This window comes from Crocodylus siamensis, chromosome 8, assembly GCF_052110815.1.
Source record: "Crocodylus siamensis isolate JL-2025a chromosome 8, ASM5211081v1, whole genome shotgun sequence".
In the NCBI taxonomy this organism is placed as follows: Eukaryota; Metazoa; Chordata; order Crocodylia; family Crocodylidae; genus Crocodylus; species Crocodylus siamensis.
Genome location: NC_143402.1, coordinates 56,581,312 through 56,595,728, shown reverse-complemented (window position 1 = coordinate 56,595,728; position 14,417 = coordinate 56,581,312). Strand labels below are relative to the sequence as shown.

At 57.4% G+C, this 14,417-nt stretch overlaps 1 protein-coding gene across 4 annotated transcripts; it reads right to left on the bottom strand.

Annotated features, from left to right (window-relative positions):
• Positions 1-31: 31 nt before the first annotated feature.
• Positions 32-6,597, bottom strand: QTRT1 (queuine tRNA-ribosyltransferase catalytic subunit 1). 4 transcript variants are annotated; one of them, XM_090060994.1, is made up of 10 exons: positions 6,316-6,597; positions 5,504-5,572; positions 4,105-4,243; positions 3,505-3,583; positions 3,108-3,223; positions 2,070-2,208; positions 1,622-1,720; positions 1,309-1,446; positions 980-1,064; positions 32-854 (listed from the first exon to the last, which is right to left on the bottom strand). In XM_090060994.1, the coding sequence occupies exons 1-10, from the start codon at positions 6,544-6,546 to the stop codon at positions 702-704; spliced, it is 1,248 nt and encodes a 415-aa protein (XP_089917120.1). In that variant the 5' UTR covers positions 6,547-6,597; the 3' UTR covers positions 32-701. The 4 variants fall into 4 exon arrangements, with proteins under 4 accessions (XP_089917120.1, XP_089917123.1, XP_089917122.1 ...); XM_090060995.1 differs by having other exon boundaries at positions 33-854; positions 1,309-1,418; positions 1,645-1,720; positions 6,316-6,591; XM_090060997.1 differs by lacking the exon at positions 2,070-2,208 and having other exon boundaries at positions 1,645-1,720; positions 6,316-6,593.
• Positions 6,598-14,417: the final 7,820 nt, after the last annotated feature.

The window sequence follows — 14,417 nt, the reverse complement described above, 5'->3', positions numbered from 1 at the left end:
GGAGACAGGGCCCTTTTCCCTCCTCCACCCCACGGTGCTGACCAGGGAGGCTCCTATGCAGGACACGAAGCCGGACCTTACTGCCCTCCCCCTCCTGCCCTGGGAGGGGCATTAAGGGCCAGACTTGTTTTCAGTGTAGCTTTACAGGCTTTATTTGGGGAGGGGGTGGGCAGGACCATCAGCTTCCTTAGCACCCCCCCTCTGGGCAGCCAGGGCCACCTCCACCCTGCCCCCTCTCCCCACTTAGGGTCCCAACCACCCAGTAATGTGGGGAGCAGGGGCAGTTACCCAGAATCCTGTGTGGCAGGGAAGCCAGATTTGTAAATGAACAGGAAAAGGCAGCAGCCCTGGCCTGGAAGGGGGGAGGGGAACCAGGCTAGCTCAAGGCAAGAGGGGAATGTAGAAGTGGGGGGACACACGAGGGAGAACCCAGGCCAGCCTGGGGCACGATAGGGGTGAGGTCCCAGGCTGGTCCAGGGTAGTAGGCAGTCTGGGAAGGAGGGTGGGGGGGATCCCAGGGCAGGAAGGAGGTGTGGGCGTAACCCCAGCCAATCTGGGCAGAGGGGGATGGTCCCAGGCCGGTCATTCAGGGCAGAGGGGCAACATGGAGAGGGTCCCATTCCAGTCTGCACAGGAGAGAGTGGGGGATCCCAAGCTGGCAGGGACTCTCGAGCGGCTCCAGGCAGGTGCTCCACCTCTGGTCAGTCGAGGGTGATGCCAACGGAAGCAAGGGCATCGAGGGCCCAGGCAGGGCAGCGTTGGGGGGTGCCATACATGGTGCCCATGAAGTCGCGGACGAAGGCAGGAAAACAACCCTCCACAATGCTCTGCCGCACAGATGCCATCAGCTGCAGCTAGGGGGCAGGGAGTCAGAGCTGCTGGATTAGCTCCCACATTTCTCCTCCAGTCTGGCCAAGCTCCTCCCATCCCCCACCCCCGTCTCCAGCCCTCTGGGCAGCTTAGGCGGTGCCAGCCCCACCTGGTAGGCAATATTGTGCACAGTGAGGTGGTGCAAGGCGGCCGTGTCCGTGCGGATCAGCGCGTTCAGGTAAGCGCGGGTATACCTTGGGTAGGGAAAAAGGGGGCAGGAGTTCAGTAGCCTGTTGCCCCAGCCGCAGGTGCGCACACATACACTCCACCACATGTGCACACCCCCAAACACGCACACATATCCACATGCATGCACCCAAACACGCACCCACACCAACATGCATCTGGGCATAGCCAAACATCCAAGCACATGCATACCTGCACACACATCTGCACACTCAAACACACCCACGCATATGCATGCACATGTGCACACACCTATTGCAGGTGGGGCAGGAGCAGTCCTCGCTGAGGGGCCGGAAGTCCTTGGCAAACTGCTTGTTCTTTACCTGCAGGGTTCCCCAGGGCACCAGGGCCGAGCCAAAGCGCTGCAGTAGCAAGGGCAGTTGGAGGGGGCTGGGGGGCAAGTGAGAGGGAGCAGAGACACATGCTGCTGCCCCCCACCCCCCCAAAGGCATCTCAAGACACTGAGGGCTACCTAAGTGCCAGCCCCAGGGTGCCCAGAGCCTCCATCCCACCCTGCTACTGCCCCCCTGGGGTCAGAGCTTCCAAGTCAGGGGGTCAACCCCACCTCCCCCCTGCCAGCTTCCTCACTGCCGTCCTGGTGGGGAAGACGCAATCGAACATGTCACAGCCCAAAGCGATGCAGACGACCAGGTCTGTGGGGTATCTGCCAGGTGTGGAGGTGGGTTCTGAGCGTGGCTGGGACAGCTCGGCAGGTCTCAGTGCAGGGAGCTGAGAGCGAGACCCTTTGGCCTGCACACGCCAGTCACCCCACCCCCAACGAAGTCATGGCCTGAGCTCACCTGCCCAGGGATCCCTACCCTACCCCCACACCCTAGCCAGCACTGGGGACCCCTCCCTGCAGTGAAGCCCCCCCTTACCCTGGGCTCAGACAGGGAAGGGGAACATGGGAGGATCCCAGGCCAGTCCAGGGCAAGATGAAGGGGTGTGCGGGAGGTCCTAGGCCACTCCAGGCCAGAAGGGGGGCAGGTGTGGTGGAGGGTGAGGACACCTACCCAACTCCCATGAGGTAGCGTGGCTTGTCCCGGGGCAGATGGGCAGTGCTAAGTGCCACCATGCGCCAAAACTGGTCCTTCTCCTCCCCACCACTCAGGCCCCCAATGGCAAAGCCAGCCACATCCCGCTGGGTCATCTCTAAGGGGGTAGAGACAGCCTCACAGCCTGGGGTGGGGTACTCCAGCCTCTCCACCCCAAGGAGAGGACAATACCCCAAGAAAGAGATGGCAGGATCTAACACAGGCCCAGCCCAACCTGGCCACAGGAGTGGGGAAACCCTGCCTAGCTCCTAAGCAGCACCCCCAGCTGCAGTTAAGGCCTGGGGGAGGGCTGCGACTAGCTCCTGCCATAAGAGAGGTGGTTTTGACTGGATCTCAGGGGAAACCTCTCAAGGCCAGGGGATGAACACCTCGGGCAGGGGGCAGATCTCCATTCTCAAGGAGAGGCTGGACGGCATTGGTTGGGATGATTTAGGATTAGCTCTGCCCATGCTCTGCTAGGATCTCCCAGGCTTCTGGGTCACTGCACAGGGCAAGGAGGGGATGTTTCCTCCCTCTCCTGCTCCTACAGACATCAGAGGGTTTATTTCCACTGTCCTCAGAGGCACTGGGTATTGGCTGCAGCCCATGCCGGGGACAGTGACTGGGCTGTGCCCATGCTCCTGCTGGGACTCAGCCCCAGAGGGTCCTGGCTACAGGGTCTTGTCCCTCCACTCACACCAACACCAGGGTTGCCTTTTTCTGCAGTGGGGACACAGCCTCTGCCTGGCGTCTCTTGAGCATGTATTAACACCACAACAGCTGGACACTGGCTGCCGCAGTGCCCCTGCTTTTCCTGTGGCAGGGTCAGGGCTGACGGCAGTTTTACAAAGGGTTTAGATGATGGATATGTCTGGGATCGTTTGGACATGGCTGATCCTGCAGGCAGGGGGGTGAGCTAGATGTGAGCTCTGGAGGTCCCTTCCAGCCCCATGTCTTGTCTCCATGGTCTGAGGGGGGCTGAGAGTTGAGAAGGAGCTGGAGGTGGAAAGGTCTTACCTTTGAGGCACTTGGTTCTCAGGGCAGGGTCTAGGCCCCCCTGGATGATGGCAAAGAGGTTCTGCTTCTCTGGATGGCGGTTTGCAGCGATGCAGCGGTCCAGCCAGCGAATCGACCTGCAGGCACATGGCCAGGTAACCCCATGCCTCAGCTTCCCCCCAGTTATGAAAAAGGGGAGAAGGGCAGGGGGGAATGGAATCAATAGGGGTTCGGAGCAGGCAACCCAGATCACAGACCAACCTCCCCCAGGTCAGAAAGGAGGGAAGCAAGGAATCTGGGAGCTGGGCACGTGATCCAGACATTTGGATTCCCACCCCTAGGGCCATGCCAGCTCCTGGCGGACCTCTGCTTGAGCTGGGGGAGGCGGGGGTTTGCGGGGGTTTGGAAACACACCCACCTGTACATGGCTTCTTCCACGCGGGGGCCTGTGACCGTGCTGCTCACCACATCGTCCAGCTGCATCATGATGTCTGACCCTGCATGGAGGCAGCATGAGGCTGAAGCCATGGGAGATGCCAGGATAGGGACTCATCCAACTCCTCTAGGGGTTCTTAGCCACAGGCTATCACTGACCCCCATACCAGGGAGAGAACCCAGTCATCCTGGCTCCCAGCCCTGCCAACCCCATTAGAGCTGGGATAGAACCCAGTGCCCAGGCTCTCAGCAGCTCCTGCTCTAACCACTAGCCTTTGCCAAGCCTTCCTGTGGCTGGATCAGGGCCCAGCAATCTGCCAGGAATAGATCTTCTCCCCCGCTCCTGCCTTCCTGTCAGGGCTCCCAGATGGCCTCTTAACTCCCTCTACAGCACCCCCCAACACCATTAACCACAACTGGGGAGCAGCGCATTCAATCAGCTACCTGCTAAGGCATCCTCCACTTCTCCCTGGCTGGAGCAAAGGCCCCACAGGGGTTCCAGGGCAGGAGCTGCCAGCAAAGGGGACCACAGAAGACACCAGAGTCACACCAAACTTCAACCCCCATCCCCCCCCCCACTCACCCAGGGCATTTTGAATCTCAATGGACTTCTCTGGACTTAGCAGGATCTGCCCACCATCATATGGGGACTGGAACTGCACCCCTTCCTCAGTCACCTCGGCCAGCTCCACCAGCGAGACCATCTGGAACCCGCCACTGTCCTGGGGAGCAGTCATTTGGGGGGGGGGGGGAGGTGTTAAGATGCCCCAGGAAGGGGCAGAGAGGTAGCAGGAAGGCCAGTGGTATGCCAAAGCTACCAGCACAAGGCAACATATGGACTCTCAGCCATTAAACCCATATCAGGGCAGCAAGTTACACCCCCACACAACCCTTGTCCTTTCTGCTACATGCATCAGAGTGTTTTTAAGCCTTCCTCAAAGGTGCTGGGTATTGGCTGCAGCCCAGGCTGGGGATGGTGACTAGGCTGTGCCAGTGCTCCTGCTGGGACTCAGCCCAGAGGGTCCTAGCTAAAAAGTCTTGCCCATCCGCTCAGGGTCAGACCAATGCCAGATTTAGGGGCCAGGAAGCAATCCCCGCCCCCCCCCCCCCCGCCCTTGTCAAATTGGTACAGACTGGGGGTTGCCTCCCTCTGTAGTGGGGATACAGCCTCTGGCTGGGATCTCTCAAGTATATTAACAACCTTTTACAGAACCAGGATGTTGGCTGCCGTGATCCCCGTTTTCCCTCTGGCAGTGTTGGGTGTGATATCTGTTGCGTCAGGGCTTATAGCAATTTTACTACAAGGTTAAATGATGGATTTGCCTGGCATGGTTTAGACAGGGCTGATCCTGCCTCAGGCTGAGGCTTGGATTCAATGTGACCTCTGGAGGTCCCTTCTGGCTTCGCTTCTCTAGGATTCTCTATGATCAAGCCCCACACACAAGCACATTAGCCCCAGCAAGGCAGAGAAGTGCAACACCAACTTTCCAGGCATGGAAACTGAGGCATAGTTGCAGGAAGCAGCAGACAGGGAACCACAGGCAGGGCTATAAATGCATCCTTCCCAACCCCCACCTCCAACCCTGGCACCTCAAAGACACCCCCTTCCTCCCTCCAATCTAGCTGGAGCCCTAGCAAAGGATGCATAGCCCCAGTTCTGGAGACCAACGGTGCAAGCTTGTCCCTGTCACCCCATCCACCTTCTGTATCTAAGAGATAACAAGAGTTGCAGATAATGAAGGCAGGTGATACTACTACAGTCAGCCAAAGTGCCAGGACTGAGCCTGACCCACATCCCTAGCAACAAGTGGCTCCTTACCCTTAGTACATGCCCCAGAAGTCCCCTCTTACCTGGGACCTCACCTGGCACTGGGGGCTTGCTCAGGGGATGTTGTTCAATCAACCTTGAAGCTCTTTCCCTAGTCAATGCAGACCAAGCACCAAAAAGTCCCATAGTGGTGCCACCTTCCCCTCACACTCACCGTAAGCAGGTTGTGTGGCCAGTTCATGAAGCCATGGAGCCCGCCAGCTCGCTTGATGAGCTCAGGGCCCTGGGGTAGGGAAGAAAACATACCCAAATTCAGTCCCAAGGCTGCTGGAGGAGACAAAGCAGGAAGGCACCAGGGAATCGCCCTCATCCCACACACCCCTTGGCTAGTAGGGAGAAGGCATGAGGTGCTGGAAGGGGGATAAGGCCCAGAGTCAGGAGTCCTAGGAAGGTGGGGAGGGGCCCTGGCCAGGGTAGAAGACATGGAGCAGTCCCTTCCTAGGGACAGGAGTGATCGTAGGCAGGGAAAGGGTTCCAGTGCCAGTTAGGGGATCCAAGGCAGGGGCAGGAGGGGAGCTGGCTAGGAGGGCAGGGGTTCTGGCTAGGAGGGCAGACCCCCATGCCAGGTCAGACATCATGATGCAGCTGGATGATGTGGTGAGCAGGAGGGGATCTGGCTAGGAGGTCAGACTCATGGAGGGCAGGGGGTCCTGGCTAGAGGGTGTCTGTGGCCAGGCAACAATCCTGGTTAGGAGGGCAAGCCCTCAGCAGGGGGAATGGGGTAGCACTCATGGTCAGGGGGGTCCTAGGCAGGGTAGGAGGGTCCTTGGTTGGGGGGTGCCCAGCAGGAGGCTGGCAGGGAGGGCTGGGGGGGGTTCTGCATAGAGTGGGGGAGGGATGAGGGAGGACTGCCCCACCCCTATGCCCAGCTGGTAGATCCTAGCTGGGGGCTGCAGGGCTGGGGGTTTCCTGCCTAGGCTGGGGGAAGGTGTGAGGGTCCCCCCCGCCACGCGCCGCGCCGCGCACCGGCCGCATGCCCAGGTGGTAGGTGTTGCCCAGGCAGATGAGGCAGCCCAGTGCTTCCAGCTGCTTGGCCGTGACGCCCTTCATGGTGCCCTGCGTCCCCACGGGCATGAAGACCGGGCTGGGCACGGCGCCGTGCGGCAGCCGCAGCTCGCAGGCCCGGGCCCGGCTGCGCCCGCACTCAGCCACCACCCGCAGCGACAGCGCCGGGCCGCACGTGCTGGGAACCGCCATCTTGCGCGCCGGTCATGTGACCTGACGGCCTCCCGCCTTCTGCCTAGTGACGTGGGCGGCGCACCACATTGGGCGCCACCATCTCTAGCGGCCTGAGACAGGACTCTCCTGGGGGCCGCCATCTTGGGGACTGTCACGTGACTCCCGACAGCCGCGCTCCTGGTCACATTGCAGCGTTCCCGCGGGCGCCACCATCTTGGCCCGAGATCCGTTGCTGGGCAACTGGAAGCGGTTGCCCAAGAAATCAAGGCCGCCGTGTTCCGACTCCCCCCTCCCCACTAGGCCTCAGGGCCTGAGTCCCCCGGTCCTGCAGTGAAGCCCCTATATGTCCCTGTGGGAGACGCCCCGGGCCCAGACAGGGACCTGTCCCCTGGGGCAACCTGGGCAGGAGCCCCCTCCCCTGCAGTGTGGCAGGCTGGGAGTTGCCCATCCCCAGGTCCCTTCACGCATTGCCCCATACTCCGGCTGGGGCGGGGGGGGCCTACTCTGGCCTCCGCTCAGCCTCACCTCCAGCATTGTCCCCTCCTTCCTGCCCAGCCATGGCCCTAGACCTAGGCTACCTCAGGCCCTGTGCTTTGCTCAGGTGCTCCTGGGGTCATGGAGTCTCATTTGGGGGAGGCCAGGATCACTGAGGCTCAGGCCTCAATGGGGGAAGAAGCATCAGGGGATACGGGTCTTCCTCTTTCTGGGCTTCAGGTCCCATATGAGACCAGCACTCCACCCCCACCCCAGCCACCCGCATAGGGAGAAAGCCAGAGGCAGATGGGCAAGCCACTGCTATCTGCCATTGCTTCCCTGCTCCCAGAACTGCCAAGCCAGGACTCCTTCCCTCTGCTTGGATGAAAGGAAGGAAGCAAGACAACGTGCAGCCAGGGCATGAGAGATGGGAGTAGGGGTATACAAGAAGGATCAGGCATAAGGGGAGTTTCAGGTGGTGAGAAGAGTTAGCAGCTGAAGGTAGAGGAAGGGCCTGGAGGCTCAGGTGGTGAAGAGCTGGGGCCAGGCTCCTTCAGCTGCTGAGAATATAATTAATAGCTGCTGGCTGTAATCTATAGCAAGGCAGACAGGAAGCCTGTGAGGCTCTTATTCACCATGGATGGTTGTTTTTCTAGCCTTGCAGCTCACAATTTTATTTCTGTGGTGAACATCTCTGAGCAGATTTTTGTCCAGGGTAATGCTGGGCCTTAAATAATAGGTCAGTGCCTGTGAAACCAGGGTTAATTTCCCAGTCTGCCTATATCCCTACTGGGAGAGTGCTAATCATGGCTGAAGCTGCAGCTGAGGTGAGGATTTCTCCAGCAGGGAGGGCTGCAGTCTTACCTCCCTCCAGCTATAGCTGGAGCTCTCTGTGCTTCGATGGGGCAGGCTGCCAGGTGCTTTTCAGTAGGCAGAAAGCATAAATTGCACCCCAGAGCCTGCTGGTGGTAGCCCCTTGAGGCATGGTGCACAAAGACAAGGGACTATTCCCCTTGCTGCTCTGAGGTCCGGTAGAGGAGATTCTGGCCCCAGGCTGTCCTGGAAGGGGACAAAATTCAACAAGAGGCCTCTGCTTTGAAATGGGGTTGTGGGAAGGTGCCTGAAAACTGCTGGCTTTGATCCCTCCCCAGCTCGTGGAAACAGAAGGGGAGGTAGTAAAGCCCACTCCCCCTGCAGCTGGCCTGGACAAAAGAAGAATGATTCTCCCCAGTTTACAGATGGGGAAACTGAAGCTGGCCCTGCCCTGGTATCTGCTGTTGGGGGCGGGGTCCCTTTGGCTGCTCTAAGCTGCCCCCACACCTGTTCCCTACAGGCTCTTATTCTCTGCCTGGATGCCAACTGCCTCCTGCCCAGGGATGGTGGGTAATGTATGCATTTAATACAGCCAGGGGCTTAATTAGCTCTTCCCAAAAAGCTGGAGATGGAGAAGGGATCATTAGCTGCCAGTGGCACATGGTTGTGGGGTCCCCTAATGCCTCCTCTGTGGTGCCCATAAAGTGCTGCTAATCCCTCTAGGTGTTTGCTTGCAGCTGTGCCAACCTGTTCCCCTCAACTTAGGAACTACATGCCTGTCTTCCATGGGGCTGCAACCAGATGATGGCAATGAGCCAGGGCAATAATCACCCACTCCCTTGTTAGGTTGAGCCTCTGGGATTTAGGAGCTAATTTCTCACCCACTTGGTTGTTCTGTGGGTTTGTGACTGGGAGTGGGGTGCCCGCTCCTCCATGCCCAGGTGCCTGGTGGGGATGCCTTGGCTCAAGCCCTGGCCCCCATGTGACTGGAGGGAAATGAGGGGTGAGTTCAGGACCAGGATGGGGGATGCCTGGGTTCAAGTCCTTACCCTGTCATGAATGGAGGGGGAGGGTGGTTGTAGTAAGTCCCTGCATTCCTTCAGGCCTCAATTTCCCCATCTGTGAAATGGAGCCATACCCTACCTGCTGCACTGCAGCTGCTGGGACCTGAAAGAATGAGGCCAGATTCCTATCCTGATCTCAAGGCCCTGTGAAGATGGAGTCAGGATGACACCAGGCAGCAGCTCCAGGGTCTCTTTGGCCAGCACCCACAGGGCTGGATTCTGGTGCCAGAACTCACCATGGGTCAGCATGTGGCTAGGAGGGGGCAGAAGGTCATGGTGAAGAGGCTGGGAGCTGCCTATTCTCAGATCTCTCCCTCACTCTTTCTCAGCTGAAGATGGATGTAGCCCCTGCCCCATGGGCAAAGGTGCTGGAGCTGCAGAGCTGGAGGGTGGTGGAGGTCCTGAGCCCGGCGCTGGAGCCCAGTTGTGTGGACAGGAAACTGCTAGGGCTCCAGCTGAGCCATGGTAAGGGCTGGCAAGGAGAGAGTGGTGGGCAAACCCAACCCTGCTTAGCGGGGGTGAGTAGATGTGCCCTTGCTGGTGCTGCCTTGCCTGGGTGTGAATGACGGAAATGGGACTCCATTGTCCACTGGTAGCACCTGGGCAAATTCCAGTCCAACCCTGGGATTTAGGAGTCCAGGGACTGTGGCAGGGTGGGAATTGGGGGGGAAATGTGGGTTCCCTGGCTGCTTTGGCTATAGGCATACCCCTTTTGCTTCTCTCCACCCTCATGACTTCATCTTCACCCCACTCTGGCTCAAGAGATGACACTGGAGCACCCAGATCCGGTACTGCCCCGTGGTTCTCTCCTGTATCAGTGGTGTTCCCTGCCCAACTGCATTGTGCCTGCCAGGAAGACCCTCCACACCCCTACCAGCCTCAGGTACCAGCAGGTGGAGGAGTTGTGTACTAAGCTGGGGCACCCTTGGGGGAAGAAATCACCACCCTAGTGCCACATTTGCCCATAGAGAATCTCCAGTTGCCCCAGCAATATGGGGTCTATGATACCAAGGGCTGCAACATGTGGAGTATCCAGCAGGGGGCAGCAGCTCTGGGCTTGGGTGGGTGGCTGGAGGCAGGATGAGACTGACTCTTCTGTGCTTACCCTTTCAGGAGCCCCCACCGATGCTCAGATGCAGGCTGGTTTTCTGCCAGGCCTGGTGACTCCCTGTCAGCTGCTTGGCACCCTGGGGGACTGGTGCCCATGGCATTGGGTGGAGGGAGACTAGTGGTGCAGCATGGAAGACCCCCAGCCCAGGGGGGCACTGGGAACATGGCTGATGCTGCTGTGTGCTCTAGTCAGGGGGAGCAGCAAGGGGCAGATGACTAGGAGGAGTGGCTGGGGGGTGGGATCCTGCTACCCTTACCCCTGTAACCAGAAGCCCTGGAAATAAAAAGTGGCATCAGAGACTAGTTCCTTACTTGATCGTGGCTCTTCTGGGTGCCCCCAGCTCTGGTGGAATGCCCTCAAACTCTGCCCAGCTACTCCAGTCAGACGAGACCCCTGCCTGAGTTTTCCCTGATCCATGGCTGAGGCCCAACAAGCACATGGGACTAAGGGGATATGAATCTGCCCCGTGCTGGGGGAGGGTGGGAGGCTCCTCCCTCCCTGCTGGGTAAAGGAAAGGCAGCATGAGACAGGGACAGGAAGGGACAGGGCCCCAGGATGCCTGGGTTCCAGCCAGCCATGCGTGAGCTGCAGGGTCTCCAGTGCCTCAGTTTCCCCCCTCCCCATCTTGTTTCCTTGCCGGAGAAGACAGCTACAACCTGGGGGGCAGTGGCCAAGACATGTCTGATGCTTTCACCTTATGATTGCGTGGACATGCAATCTGGAATCCCCAACCCCTGCTTAGTGACTGACCCAAGACCCTCCCTGAAACCTCCTAGTGCTTGGCTAGGCCCATGGTTGGAAGGTGCCTGGAATTTAGGGTGAAGGGCAGCCAGGCAGGCTGGGATCCAATGCCAGCAGCTGCAGGGTGTGGCTAGCCCTAGTTGGCCGGGGGGGGGGAGCCAGGGGCTCCATTACTTACCCCCAAGTCCATTAATGCCCCAGTCGATGTGCCAGGCATGGGCAGCTGTGGCACTTGTTAGCCAAGGGCTTTGCCTCCTCCAGGGATGAAGCAAACCCAGCCCTAATGTCCCCAGTGCCCCTGCTGGGCACGTCCTAGCAGGGGATGAGAGCTGCATCCCCATACTGTCCACCTCTCCCCCACCACCAAGCCTCAAGAATAGTTCCATCCCAACCAAGTGCTTCCTCAGTTGCTAGGCAACCCATCTCCCCAGTGTCCACTGGTTGCCATGGCATCTTCCCCACCCCATTGCCCTTCCCCATGGAGACGGGTGATGTCACCTGCAGATGGAGCAGGGGTTCCCTTGTGCCTGCCCCAACTACTGCAGTATTTGGGGTAGGACTGTGGATGTAGCTCAGCACCCCCCACCCCTAAGCATGGCTGGAGGGGGAGCAGTGGCAGTAGCTGCCCTGAGCCCCCTGGAGTAAGAGTAGTTCATGGGGTAAGGCTGGGCTGCCCTTAGCTACTGTCTTGCCCATGTCCCAGCCAACCATGGGGGTATCAGGACCAGTTCACCCACCACCAGCTTAATTTCACCCCTACCCCAACCTGAGACCTGGAGCAGGCCAAGATGCAAAGGCATCAGGCCTAATGCCACCTGGTATGGGGTCTGGGCTGGGCAAGGACTGGAAGATAGCTCATGGCTCCCTCTAACTCTCAGAGATGTGGAGAATTAGGAAGCCAAGACTTCTGGTGCATCATGCATCAGCCATCCCCCCTTGTTTGCTCAGCAGCTGAAGAGATGGGTCTGGCCACCAAGACATTACCAGACAAGGCTGGCAGAGAGGGCAGCTCTCCAACCTTACAGAAACACACAGCCGGAGTTTCACAGCCTGATAGAATTATCTAGATAATCAGTGGCTCCAGCTGGTCTCTGGCTGGACAGGCCAAAGCACTCTGGGCTGATGAGGAAAAAACAAACAGCTTACGGTTGTTTTGTTAATGCTTTTTTCCCCCACACTTAGTTTTGCTGCTGGGGCTGGATGCCTTGGGCATTTCTCTGGAGACTTTTCTGTCAGGCATCCAGAGGCAGCAGAGAAATGAAGCTGCTTCTGGAGAGGGGCAGGGGTGAAGTTTGACTAGAGCAGGGGTGGGCAAAATGCAGCCTGGGGGCTGGATGCAGCCCACCAGGCCATTCTATCTGGCTAAAAATTTAGAAAATTCAGTTGCCCCTGGCTGCCTACCATGCAGCCCTCAATGGCTTGCCAATACTCAGTAAGCAGCCCTCCACCCAAAATAATTGCCCACCCCTGGACTAGAGCATGACAGAAAGGAAAGAAAAGCTGGAGGCTCCAATGAGCTGCATCTGCAACCGTCACCTTCCAGAAGTCACTTCCTCTACATGCCTCAGTTTCCCTATGTGTATAACACTGCTTATCTTTTTAAATGCTTGGAAGATTGCTGGGGATGAAAGTTTCAAGCCTGCTGGTATAAGTTTCAGGAGAGAGATTGTGGTATGGGCAATTTGTACCAAAGCTAAGGACCATTAGCCCCTACATCTGGGGAGAGAGCAATGAGCTCCAGGCTGTAGCTCTCAGGCAAGAGATTGCCAGCAGCAAGGAGCTGATTCCAGATCTTTTGAGGCAGCAGCCTCAGATATCAGCCTTTTACCTCCTCCCTGCTTCAGCTGCTGGCTTGAGGTTCTCTGAAGTGAGCTGCTTGGTTGGAGCAAAGAGGGTATTTATGATCTGAGCTTTGACCTGCCTGGCCTCCAAATCTCTCACAGAATTCCCAGCTCCCTTTAAAGCCTCCATCTTCACCCGTGGCCCGGCTGGCTGGGGCTCCCAATTGTGCCCAACTTGGTCTGAATAGCAAGCCCAAATCTGGGAGCGCCAGCCTCTGCCCACAGCAGTGTAGCTCCTTCTTTCAGAGAAATAGGTGAGAACACAGAAACTTGAATCTGAACGGTATAAAACTCCCATACAAAAGCAGGGAGGTGGGAGTCTGAAACTTGCCTCAAAACAGGAGGATGGATTGATGCCTCACCACCCGCTAGCATGCCTGTTGCTCTTGGTCATGTTGCCCAATTGCCAATAGCCCAGTAAATGAATGGTTTATCATTCAGAGGAACCTCCTTTGGCTTCTCTTCCTCCTCCCTCTTTGTACTCCCTTGTACTTCTCTGGATAAAAGCCCCAAGACATCCAGGGGAATAAAAAAAAAAAGCAGCAAAAGGAGCTGTGCTTTTGTCTCTGGGACAACAGCTACTGCAGCCCTGCTCCAAGCAGCACACACAGGCATCAGCTATTTCTTCCAGAGGGGGCTCCAATCTGGTAGCACCTGGCAGGGGAAACACCATGACCAAGGTGGTTTTCCTAGTTGCAGGGGAAACAGTCTTAGCAGGTGATTAGGTTGACAGAGGTAAGGGATAATTAGCCTCCCACTTCCACTGGGAAGATCTTGGCTATATACCAACTTTATGGAAATGGGAGACTCCTCCCTAGCTTGCTGCTGAGGGCAAGCAAAACTTGGGGGGTATCCAAACTCCAAGCCTCAGGGCACACAGAATGCCTGCCAAAGGATTTGGAGGCATCTGAAGCCCCAGGTGGGTAGAAGATGTTTGGCTGTAGTAGGGCCATATTAGGTTCTTGACTAACTCCTGGATTTGGAATTGGTTTGGCTGATTTGACTTGGAACATAAAAAAAATTTCAAGGAAAAAGTTACCAGCTTAGTCCCTGCTGGTACAATGGATGATTAAAAGGTAGTGCAGCCTGGCTTCCCCTGGGCTGGGTTTATGTTCCTACACTATCAGACAGGAGCTGACCACACATTAATGGCTACATTCATCTCACTGGGCATTCAACCCAGGCTCTCCAGTGCCTTACCTTAGAAGCTGGCAAGGATTTTTTTTTGGGGTGGGGGAGAAAGGACTTGTTCTTCCTGCTTTGTTCCCCACACAGAGGTACTGTGGTGATATTACCAGCAGCACTGACTGGCTGGACAGATCCAAGAGAAGACCTCCAGCTGCAGCAAGAGAGGGAGGAGGAAGAGAAGGGTGATGGCGGATGGAAGTCTGGTGTGATATCTGATACGCAGGTCAGAAAACCTAGGAGCAAGTACTGGCTCTGAAGTTGGTTCATTACAGTGGCAGCAACATCTAGTGGGCAACTCCTGCATTTCAGACAGACTGGCATACAGTAGTGGCTTCTGCTCAGCACACCTCATGCCAGCTGAGCACAGTACAAACCAGCAGCCCCCCTGTCATGATTAAGTTTCACTCTCCCCTGGTTTCTCTTTAGAGAGCTGCCTACCACCATACACTCAGGGCAACCCACCATGCCAAGACCATGTGTTCCCAGAACAAGGCAGCACTTCTAATAGCAGGAGAAAAGGAGAGAGGAATATCAGCTAAGTCCCTCTCTCCTCAGGAGGATGGCGGCAGCTTCATGGAGGCTTATACAGAACCCTCCAAAGCCAGAGTTGATGCATGCCATGGTCGCATCAAGGGGCTTGTTATTCCACCTATCTGC